Raw genomic sequence first — 20,777 nt, forward strand, 5'->3', positions numbered from 1 at the left:
AGCTAAGAAGCCATTCACTGATGCCGAGTTGATTAAAACGTGTGCAATTGATATGGTTGGTGAAGTTTTAAGTCATGTTGAGAAAACCAAGAAAATGGTTGTGGAGCTATTAAAGATGGCGCCATTGTCAGTGACAGTGGTGAGTGAATCAATTTATTTTTGTCCATTCGTCAATCTTATTGTGGTATAATAATATTACAACAACAATAATACTGATAATTTTATTTATAGCTACACTTCATACTTCAAATGCTACATAGCTTAAGTAAAAAGAACAAATAGATTAAATGAGAGATCAGAAACAGTGGAAAAGGCAGGACTGTTAAAACTCTTTGTGTGGAAGAGAAGTGGTGAAGACTACCATGTTTACTGTGTGTGTGTGTGTGTATTTTAAGTCCCAGATGGGTTCTCAGTGAGACAGCTGACAGTTGTGATAACTAGAGTCATAATTAAATAGTTGGTTTTGGACTTATTTTGTTTCAAGAGTGCATCTTTTTTCTTGTGTGACCCACAACACAGACTTTGAGAATCCCAGGCCTAAATTATTACTACTACTTCTACTACTACGACTACTACTAATAATAATAATAATGGTAATAGCAACAACAACAACATCTGCCCATAAAACAACTTACTGGTGCAATGAAAGAAAACCCTGGATGTTTTGGCCCTTGGCTTGGCATGCTTGACATAATTTGGCCCTTGTGGGAAACTAATTGGGGAACCCTGGACTAGATAGCATAGGGTTTGTCAAATTGTTCTGGAAAGTTTTCTTAATCAGTGCACAGGAGTCCCAGCAAGAGTGTGCAATACTTGATCTCCTGCTACAGAAAGAGACAAGGCAGGTGACAGAAGTTGTGTAGGGGAACATTTGCCATGATCATAATGCCATTAGTTTCAAAGTAAATATGGAAAAGGATAGGTCTGGTCTGCCGATTGGGATTCTAAATTGTAGAAGGGCCATTGATGGTATCAGAAAATATCTAGCGAGTGTGGACAGGGACGGGCTTTTTTCAGGCAAAGGTATACTTGGTAAGAGGGAAGCCTACAAAAGTGAAATTTTGAGAGTACAAAGCTTTTATGTCCCTGTCAGGAAAAAAAAGGGTAAAGATGACAGGTTTAGGGAACCTTGGTTTTCAAGAGATATTGTGGCCCTGGTTAAGAAACAAAGGGAGGTATATAGCAGGTATAGACAGTTGGGAACAAATGAGGTACTTAAGGAGTGTAAGAAATGCAAGAGAACACGAAAGGAGACTGCTAAAAGAAGGCATGAATTTGCCCTAGTAGACAAGGTGAAAGAGAATCCTAAGGGATTCTACAGATATGTTAAGAGCAAAAGGATTGCAAGGGACCAAATTGGTCCTCTGGAAGATCAGAACTGTAATAAATACATGGAGCCAAAAGAGATGACGGAGATCTGAAATTGATTTTTTTGCATCTGTATTTACTCAGGAGATGGACACAGAATCTATAGAAGTGAGGCAAAGCAACAGTGAGATCATGGACCTGATACAGATTACAGAGGAGGAGGTGTTTGCGGTCTTGAGGCAAATTTGGGTGGATAAAACCCCAGGGTCTGACAATGTGTTCTGTTGGACCCTGGGGAAGGCATGTACAGAAATTGCCGCGACCCTAGCAGAGATATTTAAATCATCCTTAGCAACAGGTTGCGGTACTGCAGGATTGGAAGATCCCTAATGTTGTCCACTGTTCAAGAAAAGCTGTAAAAGTAAACCAGGAAATTATAGGTCATGGAGCCTGACATCAGTAGTGGGAAAGTTATTGGAAAGTATTTTCAGGTACTGGTTATATGAGTATTTGGGTATTCTTGACTGGTCAGGACGTGAAGGGATACGTGGAGAAAACAGGAGATTGGGGCTAAGAGGAAAATTGGATCAGCCATGATGAAATGATGGAGCAGACACGATAGGCCAAATGGCCTAATTCTGCTCCCACATCTTATAATCTTATGATTAGGGATAGCCAGCATGGGTTTGTGCATGATAGGTCATGTTTAACTAATCGTATAGAGTTTTTCAAAAAAGTTATGAGGGAAGTTGAAGGCAAGGCAGTGAATGTTGTCTACATGGACTTTAGTAAAGCATTTGACAAGGTCCCACGTGGGAAATTGGTCATGAAGGTTCAGTTGCTTGGCATTCAAGATGTGGTAGTAAATTGGATTAGATATTGGCATTGTGGGAGAAGTCAGAGAGTGGTAGTAGATGGTTACCTGCCTGACTGGAGGCTTGTGACTAATGTAGTGCTTCAGGGATTGATGCTGGGTCCATTCTTATTTGTCATCTATATCAATAATCTGGCTGATAATGTGGTTAACTGGATCAGCATATTTGTGGGTGACACCAAGATTGGGTGTGTACTTGACAGCGAGGAAGACTATTAGAGCTTCCAGTGGGATCTGGACCAGCTGGAAAAGTGGGCTGAAAATAGCAGATGGAATTTAATGCAGACAGGTATGAGGTCTTGCACTTCGGTAGGACCAACCAGGGTAGGTCTTACATGGTGAATGATAGGACACTGAGAAATGCAATAGAACAAAGGAATCTGGGAATACGGGTCATTGAAAGTGACGTAAAGAAAGCTTTTGGCACATTGGCCTTCATAGCTCAAAGTATTGATTACAAGAGATTGGATGTTATATTGAAGTTGTGTAAGTCGCTGGTGAGACCTAGTTTAGAGTATTGTGTGCAGTTTTGGTCATCTACCTGCAGGAAAGATGTAAATAACTTTGAAAGAGTACAGAGAAAATTTGCAAGGATGTTGCTGGGACTGGAGGACCTGAGTTATAAGGTAAGATTGAATAGCTTAGGACTGTATTCCTTGGAATGTAGAAGATTGGGAAGAGATTGGATAGAAGTATACAAAATTATGAGGGACATAGGGTAAATTCAAGCAGGATTTTCCCACCAAAGTTTGGTGGAACTACAACTGGGGTGGGGGGGTGTCAAAGGTTAAGAGTGAAAGGTGAACATGAGAGTCTTCTTCACTCAGAGGGTCTTGAGAGTATGGAACAATCTACCAGTGCACGTGGTGCTTGTGAGTTCGATTTCAACGTTTAAGAGAAGTTTTGGTAGGTACATGGATGGCATTGGTATGAAAGGCTATGGTCCTGATGCTGGTTGATGGGTTTAGGCCGTTTAAGTGGTTTGTGGAGAACTTAGAAATAAGAAGTGGGTGGTTACCTTGATTGGGCTATATACTAGTCCTGGAAAAGAGTCTCAGCCCAAAACATCAGCTGTTTATTCATTTCCATAGAAGCTACCTGACCTGCTGAGTTCCTCCAGTACTTTGTGTGTGTTGCTTTGGATTTGCAGCATCTAAAGAATTTCTTCTGTAATAAGAGTGTAAAGAGTTTGGATAGGGCAGAATTTATGGATGCATACGTGAGTTTCTTTGTGTAATATATGGGAAACCCAATTAGGAAAGAATAATACTGGGCCTCCTCCGAGGGAATGAAGAGGGTCAAATAGCTGGTGTCCAGAGCACTTTGAGTCCAGTGACCAGAGTTCTATTATCATTAAAATAGTTATGGAAGAAGACGCAACAGGTCTACAAGTTAAAGTACAACTGGAGCAGGGCCAGTTTTGAGGGTATTAGGCAGGATCTAGCTGGGGTCAACTGGTCGAATCTATTTAAAGGCAGAAAAAAGAATCTAGTGCTTTCCCGACCTATGTGACCAATAAACTATTCTCGGGCTTCCAGCTGGGTACAGGTATCGATTCTAACCACCTTTTTGATACTTGTAGCCAGCTAGAAGCCCAGAAAGAGTTTGTGATTTGAAGGCGAGCTACCAATGGGCCAGTGGGAGGCTTTCAGAAGTCATATCAAGAGTCCAAGGGAGCATGTTCCTGTTAAGGGTAAAGAGTAAACGTACCAAGTTCAGTGACCTCTGATTGATGAAAGATATCAAGGCTTTGGTCAGGAAAACGAAGGAAACGTACATCACTTTTAGACGGATGAATCCCCGACAAATAAAATGCTTTAAGAGGAAGCATAAGACAAATTATGAGGGCAGAAAGAGGGTATGAAGTGGATTTGGCAGGCTGGGTTAAAGAGGTTCTTTAGTTATATTAACAGTATAAGGATGACTAGAAAAAGATTAGGTCCTCCCAAAGACTATTAAGAATGCCTATTACAGCGTCAATTCTGCCGGTCACTGTGTGGGCTTCCTCCAGGCACTCCAGTTTCCTCCCACATTCCAAAGATGTACAGGCTCATTGGTTAACTGGTCACATGGGTGCAATTGGGCAGTTCAGGCTCATCGGGCCAGAAGAGCATGATACTGTGCTGTATCTCTAAATAAAATAAAATATGCATATTATGAGGAAGGAGGTACTTGCAGCCTTGAAGCACATTAAGATGGGTAAATCCCCAGAGCCTGACCAGCTACACCTCGGAACCTTATGGAAGATTATTAAAACTTGAGGGGTGTAGATAAAGTGGATGGTTAATTGTCTTTTCCCAGTTTTGTGGAGTCTGGAACTAGAGGGCTCAGATACAAGATAAGAGGCGAGAGATTTAAAAGAGACCTAAGAGACAACCTCTTTATACAGAGGATAATGAACGCCTTTCATGAGCTGCTAGAGGAAATTAGAGGTGGGTACATTTGCAACATTTGAGAGAGGTATTTGGATAGTTACATGGAGGGGGGCTGGCGTGGAAAGTTGTGGGCCAAGTTCAGGCAGTTGAAACTAATGTGGTGGATGCTGTGGTGAGTGTGGACTATCTGGGCTGACGGGCCTGTTTCCATATTACTCTGACTCCTGTACATAGATCCCCTTGTAATAAAGACGAGTGTACCACTTACCTTCCTTATTGCAGCTGCATATTCACGGTGGCCCTCGGTGATTTGTATATAAGGGCATCCAAATCTCTTTGAGCATAAACGCATTATGCACTCCAAGATGGATAATCTCTTTATGTTCCATCTGTTAATGTTCATATCCGTTCCATAAGCCCTGAAAACCCCTTTACATCCACCAGCATACTTAAAGTTATTTGTGGTAATACTACTTTGTGTTATGTGTGTGATTTGTAGGTGCTGTGTTGTGCACCTTGTTCCAGAGGAAGGTTATCTCGTTTGGCGGTACACACGTGCTGTATATGGTTGAATGGCCATAAACTTCAACTTGAACTGCTGCTGCATAATGCTTGTTTTTTTATGATTTCCACAAAGTCCTGGAGATTCTTCATTGTCTTGTGGATAATTACAGATATTTACCACATTTCTTTCAAAATATTTTTATCAAGAATTCTGTCCAGCTGTATGTTGATAAAATATTGAAACTGGTAATTTAGTTTGGGTTTAATCAAATATTTGTTTCTGGGATTCAGGTGACCTAAATCATTCATTTTAATGAATTTATATTCTTTGATGTAAATACATTATTTGACTGCCTGGTTTGTACATTGTTGATGGAAATATGTATGTCGGTAATGCTGTTTGTATTTCTCCTTATTTAAAAGGAAGTACGACGACTCCAGCACATTCTGACGACCTGATAAAACTTGCGCAAGAGTGTAGTTACCATAGCAACTGTGCTATTGCAGCTCATGGTGTTACTGTTCTAACAAACATTGCATCCTGCTTAGAAAAAGGTAACCTAGAAAAGATCAATACTATCCTTTATATTTATTTTTGATTGCAATGATTTTGAGTTCTTTATAATAAATCTACATTTCTTTTGCATCTGTGAAACAATGAGAACATTATGCCTCCTCTTCCTTCATGGAATTAACTCCTGAGTAGGTGCTGGAATTCATTTTAAAACCACTAAAAAATCTTTTAATAAATAAAGGAATCTAAATAACAGTGGTTTATAATGGAAAGATCCTATTATTAATGTGCCATATATAAAAATATTTTCATCGTTGGAAGTTGACTACATCATAATCCAAATTTTGTGTAATGATTGGGAAGGAAGGAAATAATTCATGAGTACTGGCAGCCAAGTTGAATTCTGAAGGCTATTATATGCGATGTTCTGGAATATGATATAATGAATATTCTGTTTCTACTGCAAAAGTAATATAAATTTACCATCAGCTAAAATATCACTCTTCCAAACAGAATAAAAGGGCTTTAATGGTGGTCACGGTTTTAGCATTATTTCATTAGTCATAGAGTCATATTGCACAGAAATTGACTCTTCAGTCGGCCATGTCTGTATTGACCATCAGTACCCATCTATTGTAATTCCATTTTACAGCGTCTGCCCTAATCCCTTCTGCGCCTTACCAGATGAAATGTGTGCTAGGCACTTCTTAAATGCTGTCTGTTTCTCCCTCTATCATCTTGGCCAGAGTGTTGTAGATTTTAGTACCCTCTGGTGGGGAAGAAAAAAGTACTTGCATCAGATTGTTTCTAAGTCTTCTTTCTCATTACTTTAATTTGTGCCCTCTGATATAGCCCAGTTAGCCTAGCACCCCCAGTGTTGCCTCTTGGAAAACAAATCCGGGCTATACTTCACCTCTCATGGCAAAAAATCTAACTTCAGGCAACATCCTGCTGAATCTCCTCCAATTTTTTTTTTGAGAAATTGATAAAAGGAAACTATGGGCAGATGTATCCCTAACAACCATATATTTAAATATCCTATCACAGAGAATGTTTAAATTTCTAGCTCAGTGAGTCACTGGCACTCAAGACACTATAAATAAACCTGGACTAGCATAGTGCCAATAATAGGAATGTGCTTAATTGCCCGCTCTATCCTTACTTTAAAATATAGCATTTGTTATGGCGGAAAGGGAAAATTGATTTCCTCTGGCTTTTTATATAAAAATATTTCATTTTAACTTTAAAATATTAAACAGAATAATTTTTTAAAATCCCATATCCTCCCTTTATATTCCGTTTAAAACATTGTCTATATTTGGTTTACAATTCACCATGTGCTTTTGCTTCCAATATAGTTTTCACTGCATTGTGATTCCATTATTTTACAGAATGTTTATTTGAGATATGTCTTCAACTTGTGCCCAAGTTTGTAAATTTCACATTTACTTATAAAAGCTTTGATTTTGATTCAGAAATTGCATTTTTTAATTAAAGGAATTGTAACCTCATCTTTAAGAAAACTAAAGTGACTGGGTATGCATATAGTTGAATAAATCTAGACATGAAGGAGTCACGAACAAACAAAGTGGAAACGCCAACATTAACCATAGGAAGGGTACAATCAAATCAGGTTTGATCTGAGTTTAAAAATCAAAATAAAAAAAGGTGACATGCTGGAGATCTGAAATAAAAACAAAATGCTGGTGATTCAAGCTTGATCTTTTACCAGATCTGTGATTGATGATGGATCTTCACTCTGTTGTCGTTTTTACAAAGCCCGAAATCTAGTTTGTTTGTAACATTGGTAGCTTCCTAATATTTTTGTGGCCCTTTCTGTGCAAGATAGTATGCAGGCTCTGGGAATGGTCATAAAAGCTATAACTTATGATCCATGAACTATTCTCATCTCAATGATGTTCTTAAATTTTCAAAGCGTGGTTTGGAATTTCTGTGCTGTGGGGTGAGGGTTAAATGGAGAATGCCTCGAACAATCAGTCGATTATTTGGTAGACTTTTGTTTTCGCAACTCCTTTTTAATCTGTTTATAAGACATTGATTTGGCAGAATGTGATTGTAAGATAGGGTGCTGAAATTCAAGTTGGCTAGGTTTTGTCCAGAATTTAATAAATATTGAGATAGGTAATTAGAAGACTGGAATTCTAACCAGCAAGGTGGAAGCTCACCTTGAATGTTACTGCATTATTGTTATAGAGATGTGCTGTGTAGTATTTTAGAGACTGCATAGTAGAAAAATGAACAGGGTTCACACAGGTTTAAGTTTAAGTAAAATTACACCTGAATAACTGAATTGTGTCTGTTTGAGGCACTATTCCCAAATATGTAAATTAACCATTACTTCACTGTATTGCTTAATATTTTTATTGATATTTAAAGTAATCATTTCTTCAAATATCCATAACTTTTCCCATAATGTCTGCCATTTCCAACAGGATCCCACCACCAAGCGCACGTTTCCCTCCCTCCCTCCCTCACCCTCCCCCCCACTTTCTGCAGAGATTGCTCCCTGTGCGACTCCCTAGCCTCCTCCCCACTGATCTCCCTCTTGGCAGTTATCCTTGTAAGCGGAACAAGTACTACACCTGCCCCTACACCACCTCCCCTACCACCATTCAGGGCCCCAAACATTCCTTTCAAGTGAGGCGATACTTCACACCTGTGAGTCTGTTGGGGTCATACACTGTGTCCGGTGCTCCTGGTGCTCTATATCAGTGAGACTGCTGCGCTGAGCACCTATGTTCTGACCGCCAGAAAAAGTGGGATCTCCCAGTGGCCACCCATTTTAATTCCTCTTCCTATTCTCATTCTGACATGTCAATCCATGGCCTGCTCTACTGTCATGATGAGGCCACATTTAGGTTGGAGGAGCAACACCTTGTAATCCGTCTGGGTAGCCTCCAACATAATGGCATGAACTTTGGTTTCTCAAACTTCCGGTAATGGCCGCCCACCCACTTCACCATTCTCCATCCCCTATCCCCTTTTCCCTCTCTCACCTTATTCTCATCTTAGCTCCTTGCCTGCACTCTGGTGCTCCTCCCCCTTGTCTTTCTCCCATGGCTATCTGTCCTCTCCTATTAAGTTCTCCCTTCTCCAGCTGTATCTCTTTCATCAATCAACTTCCCAGCTCTTTACTTCACCCCTTCCCCCTCCCAGTTTCACCTATCTGCTTGTATTTCTTCTTCCCCCCCACCTTCTAACACTGACTCCTCTTCTTTTTTTTTCTTCCAGTCCTGCTGAAGGGTCTCAGCCCGAAACATTGGCTGTACTCATTTTCATAGATGCTGCCTGGCCAGCTGAGTTCCTCCGGCATTTTGTGTGTGTTGCATTATCATACACTGGTCATATTAAATACTATAAAATATGATAACTTTGGCATTTTGCCTGTAACGTGTATCCTCAAAGTCAAATAAGTTCATGTACAGGAATATTTAATAGGCTTTTTTCTCCCCATTTCATTTAAATGGCTCCATTTTGAAAGAAGAGATCTTATGAGCAGAATTAGCCCAACCTGCTTTGCCTCAATCTTCACAACAGCGGCCTTATTTCAGCCTAGGACGTAGCAAGAGAATGAAGTGCATGACAGCTGAACAAAATTAAAATAGCAAGATCATGTTTTTACACCCACAGTTTTTAATTATGCTTGGAATTTTTTCCACTTTGTAGATTATTTGGGTTTGGAACAAGATGCAGTCTTTGCTCTGGAATCCCTCCTTGTCCTTTGTAGCCAGGAAAGTAAAATAGGAGCACAGAATGCTTTAAAGGTAAGGAGCAGGATCTGCTTATGGGTGAATTGATGCTGTTATGAGAATTGTTTTATCGTAGATGGGTTATTTTTGGCCTCGCAGTACTGTTTGTAATGACAATGACATCTGTTTCAGTTATACAAGGTGTTGTGCAGACTCAGTGGTAATAGTACAGAAGGCTATTTTACTTATTGAGATTAGCAACCCACCTAGTCTCACTTACCACTGTCATCCCATTGCCTTGCAAATTCTTTCTTGTGAATATTTATTCAGATGCCTTTCCTGAATGCTAGCACATTTCAGACTCGTGCTACTGGCAGCTTAAAAATAACATTCTCATGTCATCTAGTTCTTTAGCCAATCATCAATCTCTGTCCCGTGGGTCTTATTCTTCTGACTAATCTACACTGTTTATCCCTTCATAATTTTAAATTCCTCTAGAATCTCACAGCGTCATCCATTCCAAGGATAATATCTGCAGGTTCAATTTATCCACTTAAAGTCTTAAATCACGTCTTTTTCCAGTTTGTGTATTTTATTGTATAAAGGGATTTCCTTTTATTTTGCCTTAGCAGCACTTTTCGTTGTGCAGAGGACCCATTGCTTGGCCTGATTGACTGCTGATAATAAGGATAACTAATATTGCTTACCCTACCTTACAAAAGGGCAACTTGCCTTCAGCAAAATTATTTAAATTGAAATTTCAGTAAAAATAAATACACTGTCAAATTTTAAGGTTAGTTGATTCTTGTCAAGCACGTTCACGCTTAGTAATATTATCTGCCTTAATCATATCTGAATCATGGCATATTAATAGACTGGAAAGCAATCTGGAGGCTAGATGAGAAGAATGTTCAAGATTGAAAATGTTTCCTCTGGCACATGAATTGATTTAGAGGTCACAGATGTTAAATATTTGCTGGGGTGCTAGACTAATTTTTACGGTGTTCTGAACAGAAGAGGTTCAGTTGCAAGATAAGGCAACCTGCTGTGTGGTGATTCCATGAAAAACTACAGGAAAGAGAAGATGTGCAATATGAATAAAAGGAAGCTGAGGATGTTGAAAGGAAGAAGAAATGTTATTTTAACAAACTTACGCCCAAAGCTAGAGAAAGTGGGCTAGGTGTTTTGGAACAGTATTCTCCAAGAAGGAGGTCAGATATTAGTGAGATCAGTGAGGGCTATGCTAATATTCTAGGGTACAGGTTTCTCCAGCCATCCGAAGGTAGAGCATTCCTATGAAACGGTTGTGAGCGTTCACAGACCCAAAAATAACCTACCAAATCATGCCAAATAACACATAAAACCTAAAATAACAGTAACATATAGTAAAAGCAGGAATGATATGATAAATACACAGCCCATATAAAGTAGAAATACTTTTCCACAATCATTACTGCACTGTTCTCCGTAGTGAAAATCTCACGCAAGTGCTGTTGGCAGAAAATCTCACGCAAGTGCTGTTGGCAGAAACACGGCGCAAGCGCTCTGCAGTAACCTTTAAACTATGAAGCTGCCAAATCATACCAAATAACACATAAAAATACACAGCTGATATAAAGTAGAAATAATGTATGTACAGTGTAGTATCACTTACCGGAACTGGGACAGTGCCGAGCACACTGATGATGGTGTGTTAGGCTGAGTCGTTGCAGGTTAGGTGGTGCAGTGGCCCCACCCTCCAGGCTGCCGACAGATACCGAACCGCAAAGCATGCAGGGGTACAGCGGTAGCCGGGAGGTATCCAGCACATCTTTAAGAAAAAAGTCGAAATAAATATGCTAATTAATTACGTGTCGGGCAGCACCTAATTAATTAGCATGTTTATTTCAGCTTTTTTCTTAAAGATGTGCTGTGTGCCTCTCGGCTACCACTGCATTCTCCACGAATCGCGGGGTGGTGGGACACTGGGATGTCATCTCATCGTCTGTTTCCATTAGAGCAGGCAGCTCATCTTCTCCTATGACTGCCTGCCTCGATGTCGAAGGTCGAGGTTCGTTGTCTGCTGTGGCTGATGCAGAAGGCTTGCTTGACTGCTGAACCTCGCGCATTTTTCTATCATATAGTTCTTTGTAAGGACTCAAGCCATCCTACAAATATCTCCTAAACCAACGTACCCTTTCAAAATTAAAGTCGTACTTTATCATTGCAGTAAAAATCTCATGTAGTGGCTTCACGTTTAGTTCCTAGACGACTTCACTTTCGGTCCGTTCGCTACTGTATTCAGTTTCAATTGTTAGCCTTTCCTCTTCCAATTGCATCAGCTCTTCATCTATCAGTTTTTGGTCATGGGATGCCAAAACCTCTTCAACGTCATCTTCGTCAACTTCCACAAGCCAAACTCACTTAGTCCTTACTTCGTTCACCACGATCGAAACGCTTAATTATGTCTAGTTTTACGCTGTGTAACACCCTTACGAGCTCTTTTAGGCTTTTCCAATACCTTAGAACTCATCTTGCAAACGGCTGCTCACAGGCACGTGTTTAAGTAAGGCCGGCGAGAGTGCAGTTCCGAATCCGGGGAGAGCGGCTGCTTGGGGCGCGCGCTGCCTTTTATCGAGCACTGATTTTTTATTGCGTGCTGCTTTTTTTTTCGTAACAGTGAAAACACCTTCTGAAAGCGAAAACGGTACTAATGTAGGTCTTTTGTAACAGTGAGGTTTCGTAAAGCAGGGGACAACTGTATGTTGCTATCAAGAAGAGAAATGTTTGTACTCTTCAGGACAGCAAGATGGATATCCTCAGGACCTGATGGGATCATTCCCTGGTTATTGAGAGGTGAAGACTGCTGTGGCATTGACAGAGGTCTTTGCATCGTCTTTAGCCGCAAGTGAGGTTGCAGAAGACTTGAGAATATTGTTCCTCTGCAATAGTTATAAACCAGGAAATTCTAAGCTGGTGAGCATAAAGCTGTTGAGTGTAAAATCAGTGCTAGAAAAATTATTGGAGAAGGTTCTTTGGGATAGCATTTACTTGTATCTGGAAAAGCAGACTTAAAGATAATCAGAATAACTTTGAGTAGAAGAGATCATGCCTTACGAACTTGACGGAGTTTCCTGAGGAGTTGACAAAGATTATTCATGAGGGTAGGGTAGTGGATGGGGTCAACATGGACTTTCGTTAAGCATTCAACAAGGGCTCTTACGTTATACTAATCCAGAATATTAAAGCACATGGGATCCATGGAATTTAGTAGACCTGTTTGGCCATTGGGGACGGAAGATAATGGTGAAGGTCTGTGCCCAGACGTGTTCTACAAGGATTGATGATGGGATTTCTGTTATTTGTGATGTTCATAGATGGCATGGACAAAAATGTATGTGAACTGATTAATATGTTTCCAGATGAGGTCTGTGAAGTATGAGAAAGGTTGTCAAAGGATTCAGCAGGATATAGACCAATTGTAAATGTGGGCAGTGAAATGGTATTAGGGTTTAATCCAGACCAATGTGAGGTGTTGCACTTTAGGAGGCAAAGTGTAAAGGGAAATAAAAGGCAGGACCCTTAGATTTGATAAATCTTGAGTGCAAGTCCAGAGCTCCTTGCAAGCTGCAATACAAGTAGCTGGGATGGTAAAGATGAATGTCATACTTGTCTTCGTCAGTCAGGGTGTTGATGATAAAAGTAGGAAAGTCATGTTGCAGCTGAATTAGAGTTTTTCTGGCCACGTTCAGAGTGTTGCAGTTCTAGTTGCGGCATTGAAGGAGAAATGTCGAAGCTTTGGAGAGGATGCAGATGAGGTTCACCAGGATGTTGCCTGGGTTAGAGAGAATGCACTACAAGAAGTTGGACACACTTGATTGATTTCTCTGGAGTGTTGGAAACAGTGGGGTGATCTGATGTTTATGAAATTATGAGCGGTTGGATAGGATAAATATTCAGTCTTTTTCTCCCAGGATGTAAATGTCGAATACTAGAGGGCTTAGCTTAAAGGTGAGATGGGGAACATTTAAAGGAAAATTACATACCAAATTTCATTTATGTACCAAATGGTAGGTGCTTGTAGTGCACTGCTAAGAGAAGTGGTAGCACAGATATGAAAGCAACATTTAAAAGACAAGAACATGAACAGGCAAGGGGTAGAGGAATATTAGCCATGTGCAGGCAGATAAATTTGGTATCAAAGGGTCCGTTCCTGTGCGGTACCATTATGTTCTGTGGGTAATAAATTTAGATCCAGTATATGAACAAACTGGTAGTAAGCGGTTTCTATGTTGTTGAACCTTAAATACAAACCTGGAATCACCTCTCATTACTCTGTTGTTGAAGACACACATCTCTTGTAAATCTGTTAATCAGCCACCACTAATTGTAGCTGAATTAGGTGCTAGTTTATTTTCTGCATTAATCGTTCTACTGTAAATTGGCCATCAGAGGGCATAAACAATCCTGGGAAGGTGCTCCATCTGTTCTGTTTCTCTGCATCTGGCCGAGCTTGCCATTTATAAAAGCACCTGAAATTGAGAAGGGGGTGTTTTAATGAATCATTGAAAACCATAGTCTATATCCTCTACTCGTCAGTTAAGAAAAATAGGTCACTGCAGTGGTATGATCAAGCAGGGCTCATCTCAGATTTCATCATACAGAAATTTGAATTGCTCTGAATTTATGTAAATTTGTGCCTTTTTAGTGCAAATTCCATTTAGAAAATCAAATGCAGAAACTTGTTAAAATTTCACAAGGTACCCATTTGGATGATATAGTGCACAGAAAGAACAAAAGCTTTCCATGTAATTGACACAATCTCCATTTATTTTCCATTCCAATTCCTTTTGATACTACTTTTCTCTATTTGCTCCTTTCAATTGGTTCTCTTTACATGCTTCACCTTCCCCTTTCATCATCTCCAATTCTCACTCATCTTCTCTGATAATGATTTGCTAGTCTCCAGCTATAACTAGCTTTCTATGCTTTATTCTCAGGAAATGAGGGAAGTAGTTGGAAGGCAAGTGCCTGAGAAGAACGGAATAGGGAGCTCAGTACTGCAATGCGAGCAAATATGCTGGGCCCATGTGCCTCATCAACCCAACTCCACCTTAAGCTGACTATGATCAGGAGGTTGGAGCAAAGAAACGGGGGACTTCCATGAGTGGAAGGACTGGAATGGAGTTGCTCTGACTAAGAAAAAACAAATAGTGATACCAGCGGCTACAAGAGTTATTAGTGACAGGGAGTCAACAGCAAAGTACATAGTTCCTCTCATTTTCATTTCTTCCTGAATAATAGAAAAAAATTGCCATTCTGTGTTAGAAATTTTGGAAGCCATACTGTCCTTGACTGCATAGATGGCTATGAGGGAAAAAAGACATTACTCTCCGGTCCTTTCCAGTGCTAAGATTTACAGAGCCAATTTATGCTGATTTTTATTTTAAAACATTTAATATTTTATCTTGTAAATAGTCTAGACATTTGTGCTATTGATGGTTTCGTTGGCACTCAAATGGGAACTAATATGTTTTTCTAAAAAAAGTCAGTGTACTTATGACTTTGAAATTGTTCAGTGCCTTGGTCTTTTCACTGTTGCGCAGACTGCGTTTACCTGCATGGTGAAGCTGATGTGTCGTTGCCCTCACCTGAGCCAGCCTGTTGTTGAATCTCTGCTGACCCAACTACATACTGCCCAGGACGTCGCTCGCATTCCAATGTGCCACTGCCTTGCAGCTATAGCAGTGCAATTGCCCGTCTTGGGAGAGGGAATGCTGGCAGAGCTCCTGGAATTGTACAAGATGATTGGATCGTCATCTACAGATAAACAGCAAGAACTTATGGTAAAAACCTTCAGACTTATATACTGGGGGCATTTCACTTGTAAAGGACAGGTGCTACAGGGTTTAAAAACATAGAAAACCTACAGCACAATACAGGCCCTTCGGCCCACATATGCCGAACATATGCCTACCTTAGAAATTACTAGGCTTAACTGTAGCCCTTTATTTTTCTAAGCTCCATGTACCTATCCAAAAGACCCTATCGTATCTGCCTCCACCACCGTTGCCAGCAGCCCATTCCATGCACTCACCACTCGAGTTAAAAAAACTTACCCCTGACATCTCTGTACCTGCTCCCCAGCACCATAAACCTGTGTCCTCTTGTGGCAACCATTTCAGCCCTGGGAAAAAGCCTCTGACTATCCACACGATCAATGCCTTTTATCATCTTATACACCTCTATCAGGTCACCTCTCATCCTCTGTCGTTCCAAGGAGAAAAGGCCGAGTTCACTCAAAAATATCAAAAATATCCAGAGAACATTTACTTTGTATCCATTTATAATATTTTAATCAGAGCCTTTAATATACATTTCTTGTAAAAAAAAATCTATCCTGATTGATGTTAATCAATGACTCTCTAAGTGAGCATTTTTTTGCTGTGTTGGAGGTGCAAAAATCTATTCACCAACTGAATTATTATTTGGTGAATCATTCCATTTTTTAAATTTCTTATAAAATAGTGTAAAAACTTGTTTCAAAAAATTTCAACACAGTGACTTAAAAGATTTTAACAGAAAACTGGTCTTTGGTCCTTTTTAAGAGTGAATAATGTGATCAGATAAATCTGATTTCATCATTATCAAAGAATATGCACATTTTCCTTTCCAAGAATTTTCACTTCAAAAGTTGCGGAAATGTGTTTTTGGCCTGTAACGGCTTTGTAAAGTTATCACTGCAAAGTAAAGTCCAGACTAATTTAACCTGTTTCCAGAATACATACAATTTATACTTAATGGCTTGTACCAGTTTATGCTTGATGTGCGCTGCTGTAGACCACCAGGAGGTTTAACGTTAAATGGTATTACACAAGTGAAAGTTGTTTCTATTGGCTTGCATTTAAAAAAAATATTATATCCACATTTTTAATCCACAAACTCTTTCCTCTGCCTTTCAGGTAGCATTGGCTACAGTCATTTTTGTAGCCAATCAGAAAACTATGTCTACAGATGTTAAAAATGTGATAAAACAGCAATTGGAAAATGGAGCCAATGGCTGGACAGTTTATAAGATTGCTCGTCAAGCATCCCGGATGGTGAGCATCTTTTAAAAATAATCTTCAATACCTGTACTTATTTTAAGAAGTTAATTATACCCAAAGAGTAAATGTAACCAATATTTAAATTTTCAAAGTTTGAACTTTCAGAAGTACTCAAAGAGCACCTCTCAATCTCACAAAAATAATTCAGAAATTGGAGAAGATCCCCTCTGCAAGAGGGACAGGAGAAATGTTTAGCCCATTGAATCTTTTCTCTGTCTCACTCTGATTTAGTTGTTCTTAAACTGGTGCAGATGGAATTAGCACACTATATCTTGTGCATTGTCCTAACTTCTCAATTTCCATCACCAGTCTCTTTTCATTTCACATCTAAAGGCACTTGTTTGATTTTCTGTCTGTGGAGGTTAGATGGTGTAGTTAAAAATTCATTGTAAAGGTGATTAATTTCTGTAAAATTGACTTTTTCACACTGCAAAGGTATGGGCTTAATGTCAATCATCTTCCAGGTCCCCTTTCATTCATTTCATCCTAATATTCCCATCTCTACAGTACTATCTTGCCTCTGGAAACTCTTTATGCTTAGTGTCTGTCGCACAGTTTGTCTTCCTGCACATTTATGTATCATTCCTCCTTTTACCTGCATCAATTACTTCACTTCTGTTCACTGGAACGCTGCCATCTCATCAGATTTTGACTTCCAAAAGCCTTTGCCAAGCTATTTTGTTTTCTGCTAATCTGTGTGATCATGGTTCAAGTCTCCTTTTCCCCCTAATCTTTTTTGAAACATGTTGGTTTGTTGCAAAGGTTAATGTTGTCTGTTTCTAGTCTTGAATTGCTTTTCAGTTACAGCATAACAAAAGGTTTCTGGTGTTCAAGCAGCCATCGTGTGAACAAGTTAACTGATTCTGTTGGTTTGCAATGTTGCCATTGTTCTATGTGGCATGCAGAGCATTGAAACTACAACCGAATAATAGGTTACAAGCCACTTATGGTTATCCTCTGACTCTTAACTTGAATAGTCCCTGAGTTATGTAAAAGTTCGGTTCCTGAGAACTCCCCATGGGCTGATCTTTCCTCAAGTCAGAAATATCCATTCTCCATGGTAACTTAAGTTGTATTGTTCTAACATATTTGGTATACTTTCACTTCATTAAATTTTTGTGCTAACACTAATGAAACTGTTGGAATATATTCTGTATCCAGTTATTAATGAGTACCAAGAAACATTATCATTACCACCATAAAATGCTTTAAAAACATGGCAAGTCAGGTCATTCGTAATCTTGAGAGCTTCTTTAGTAAGTTCATGCAGGTTTGTAACAATAGCTGTTGAAATTTTTTAATGACATTTGATAGTGGGCATTATATTTGCTCAGGTTATACTTTTCCTTATTAATATAAGCCAGCCATCTGTTGTATTTCTATAAAATTGAGTAGCATAATATGTAGATTAGAAATAAATGTTATCCACATCACCCATGTTGCTGGTGTTTCAGTTCATGATTTTACTGACACAGCTGCAGCAGAATAGGCCTGCTGCACTGTAGGTGTGGTGTTCTTTAGATATATTATAAATAATTGGTTCATCCAGGAAGAATAGGGGAACTTTTGTATTAAGTTTAGCCACAAAACAAACTAATTGCTCATTTATTTTTGCAGAGCACTATGACTGCACGGCTCTTACAAAAAATACTTTGAAATGTAAAGTGCAGCATTTTATCACTTGCCATCATAAAAAGATATTTATAGAGATAATGCTCATCACCAGTTAAATCTTAATCCCATGTTGGCTTTGTTCTTGTTATTTATTCATGGATCAGATCTTGGACAAGGAAAGCAAACTGATGCCATCACTAACGTAGACCATGAAAAATCTTGGTTATGAATTGAAACTCAGTGGCTCATAACTTGTTATTGTATGAAATCAATGTGTTGCAACCCTGTTTCAGTGCTGGAAGCCTGAAAGATTAAACTGCAATTGGTTTCTGTGTAAGCAGACACTATTCTGCTCCATGTTCTCTGTTCATGGTTGGGGTTGGCTGTAAAGTTTATGCAGGCGTAGGGCACCCTCTAGTGGTAGATTCCAGCTAGTGCAATATTGTTGCAGAATGTGCTCAGCAATTCAACTATGGGCCAGTTTTTTTTCTCTTTATTGCTTGAATGTTTCATTTCATTTTTGGTGCAGTTCTGAGCATTTTGTTAATTGTTGTTAGTCAGAGTCACAACACAGAAACAGACTCTTTGACCCATCACATCCTTACTGGCCATCAAGTTCCATCTAATCCCACTTTCCTGCACTTGGCAAATGTCATGGTAATTCAAGTGCTCATCCAAACACTGTTTCAGATTCTAATGATCAAAACCACTAAAATCACCTGTAATTGACTACAGCTGATGACCAGTCTTTTCTAATTAGTAGGTCACAGATCTCAACTTCAAGTCCACTACATACCAAGATTCCCAATCTTACCATTATTGAGGGGAAATGTTGTGAAAAAAATTAAATTACCACAGATTTCAGTTCTGAAGTTAATGGTAATACTGTACTAAAGGAGCAAATAAAATTTGGACAGGAATCCTTTCCAGCAGCTTAGAGATATGCCTGTTTACTGACTGTTTTGTTATTCACAGGGAAACCACAATATGGCTGGAGAGCTCTACCATGGCTTGTTAACTCAAGTGGCCTCTGAACATTTTTACTTCTGGCTAAACAGCTTGAAGGAATTCTCAAAAGCAGAGCAATGTTTGGCAGGCCTGCAAGATAGCAAATCCAGTGTTGCACTGGCTTGTATTGCTGAGGCTTTGAAACACTACCAGAGGGGCATAGCTTCTTTGACAGTAAGTTTAAAACTTTACATTTTTCTCAGTTCGAATACATGAGATTTGTGGTTGCAGAATTAATGGTTCACACAAGTTTTTGTAAATTACGCAGAATGGTCTGATCTGTTGGTCTATCCATGTTGAAAATACTTCAGAAATCTAATTCACAGCCAAAGAGTGACAAAACCCCTTTCTGGAGTCCTTTGATGTCAGAAAACAAATCTACGTAAAATACTGTTGAGTGTGAGGAAAGCCATTTTAAACCTGACTGATCTAAATACCAGTTTGAGTAGGGTTGTTTTTCTGTTTGGAGTTGTTACTTTAGAGTATTAGCTAGGAGGTGGGGTGGCGTTGCTGGTTAAAGAGGAGATTAACGCAATAGAAAGGAAGGACATAAGCCGGGAGGATGTGGAATCGATATGGGTAGAGCTGCGTAACACTAAGGGGCAGAAAACGCTGGTGGGAGTTGTGTACAGGCCACCTAACAGTAGTAGTGAGGTCGGAGATGGTATTAAACAGGAAATTAGAAATGTGTGCAATAAAGGAACAGCAGTTATAATGGGTGACTTCAATCTACATGTAGATTGGGTGAACCAAATTGGTAAAGGTGCTGAGGAAGAGGATTTCTTGGAATGTATGCGGGATGGTTTTTTGAACCAACATGTCGAGGAACCAACTAGAGAGCAGGCTATTCTAGACTGGGTTTTGAGCAGTGAGGAAGGGTTAATTAGCAATCTGAGAGGCCCCTTGGGTAAGAGTGACCATAATATGGTGGAATTCTTCATTAAGATGGAGAGTGACATAGTTAATTCAGAAACAAAGGTTCTGAACTTAAAGAGGGGTAACTTTGAAGGTATGAGATGTGAATTAGCTAAGATAGACTGGCAAATGACACTTAAAGGATTGACGGTGGATATGCAATGGCAAGCATTTAAAGGTTGCATGGATGAACTACAATAATTGTTCATCCCAGTTTGGCAAAAGAATAAATCAAGGAAGGTAGTGCACCCATGGCTGACAAGAGAAATTAGGGATAGTATCAATTCCAAAGAAGCAGCATACAAATTAGCCAGAGAAAGTGGCTCACCTGAGGACTGGGAGAAATTCAGAGTTCAGCAGAGGAGGACAAAGGGCTTAATTAGGAAGAGGAAAAAAGATTATGAGAGAAAACTGGCAGGGAACATAAAAACTGACTGTAAAAGCTTTTATAGATATGTAAAAAGGAAAAGACTGGTAAAGAGAAATGTAGATCCCCTACAGACAGAAACAGGTGAATTGATTATGGGGAGCAAGGACATGGCAGACCAATTGAATAATTACTTTGGTTCTGTCTTCACTAAGGAGGACATAAATAATCTTCCAGAAATAGTAGGGGACAGAGGGTCCAGTGAGATGGAGGAACTGAGGGAAATACATGTTAGTAGGGAAGTGGTGTTAGGTACATTGAAGGGATTAAAGGCAGATAAATCCCCAGGGCCAGATGGTCTGCATCCCAGAGTGCTTAAGGAAGTAGCCCAAGAAATAGTGGATGCATTAGTGATAATTTTTCAAAACTCGTTAGATTCTGGACTAGTTCCTGAGGATTGGAGGGTGGCTAATGTAACCCCACTTTTTAAAAAAGGAGGGAGA

General features: G+C 39.5%; 1 protein-coding gene and 1 long non-coding RNA gene across 4 annotated transcripts in view; one reads left to right on the plus strand and one right to left on the minus strand.

Annotated features, from left to right (window-relative positions):
• Positions 1–20,777, plus strand: part of ints7 (integrator complex subunit 7) — a 70,678-nt gene that overhangs the window by 28,285 nt on the left and 21,616 nt on the right. For both annotated transcript variants that reach the window (XM_063055817.1, XM_063055819.1), the window contains exons 9-13: positions 5,485–5,616; positions 9,263–9,360; positions 14,871–15,110; positions 16,227–16,364; positions 18,960–19,166. In XM_063055817.1, coding sequence (XP_062911887.1) covers positions 5,485–5,616; positions 9,263–9,360; positions 14,871–15,110; positions 16,227–16,364; positions 18,960–19,166 — 815 coding nt within the window. The remainder of the gene's footprint in view (positions 1–5,484; positions 5,617–9,262; positions 9,361–14,870; positions 15,111–16,226; positions 16,365–18,959; positions 19,167–20,777) is intronic.
• LOC134350531 (uncharacterized) overlaps positions 12,781–20,777 on the minus strand; it is a 53,338-nt gene continuing 45,341 nt past the window's right edge. Inside the window, exons 2-3 of one of the 2 annotated variants that reach the window (XR_010018931.1) lie at positions 14,916–15,084; positions 12,781–13,796 (exon numbers count right to left, since the gene is read on the minus strand). This is a non-coding gene — a long non-coding RNA (uncharacterized LOC134350531). Of the gene's footprint in view, positions 13,797–14,881; positions 15,085–20,777 lie in introns of both variants that reach the window. The other variant, XR_010018932.1, reaches the window with a different exon arrangement.

Source organism: Mobula hypostoma, chromosome 8, assembly GCF_963921235.1.
Source record: "Mobula hypostoma chromosome 8, sMobHyp1.1, whole genome shotgun sequence".
Taxonomy (NCBI): Eukaryota; Metazoa; Chordata; class Chondrichthyes; order Myliobatiformes; family Myliobatidae; genus Mobula; species Mobula hypostoma.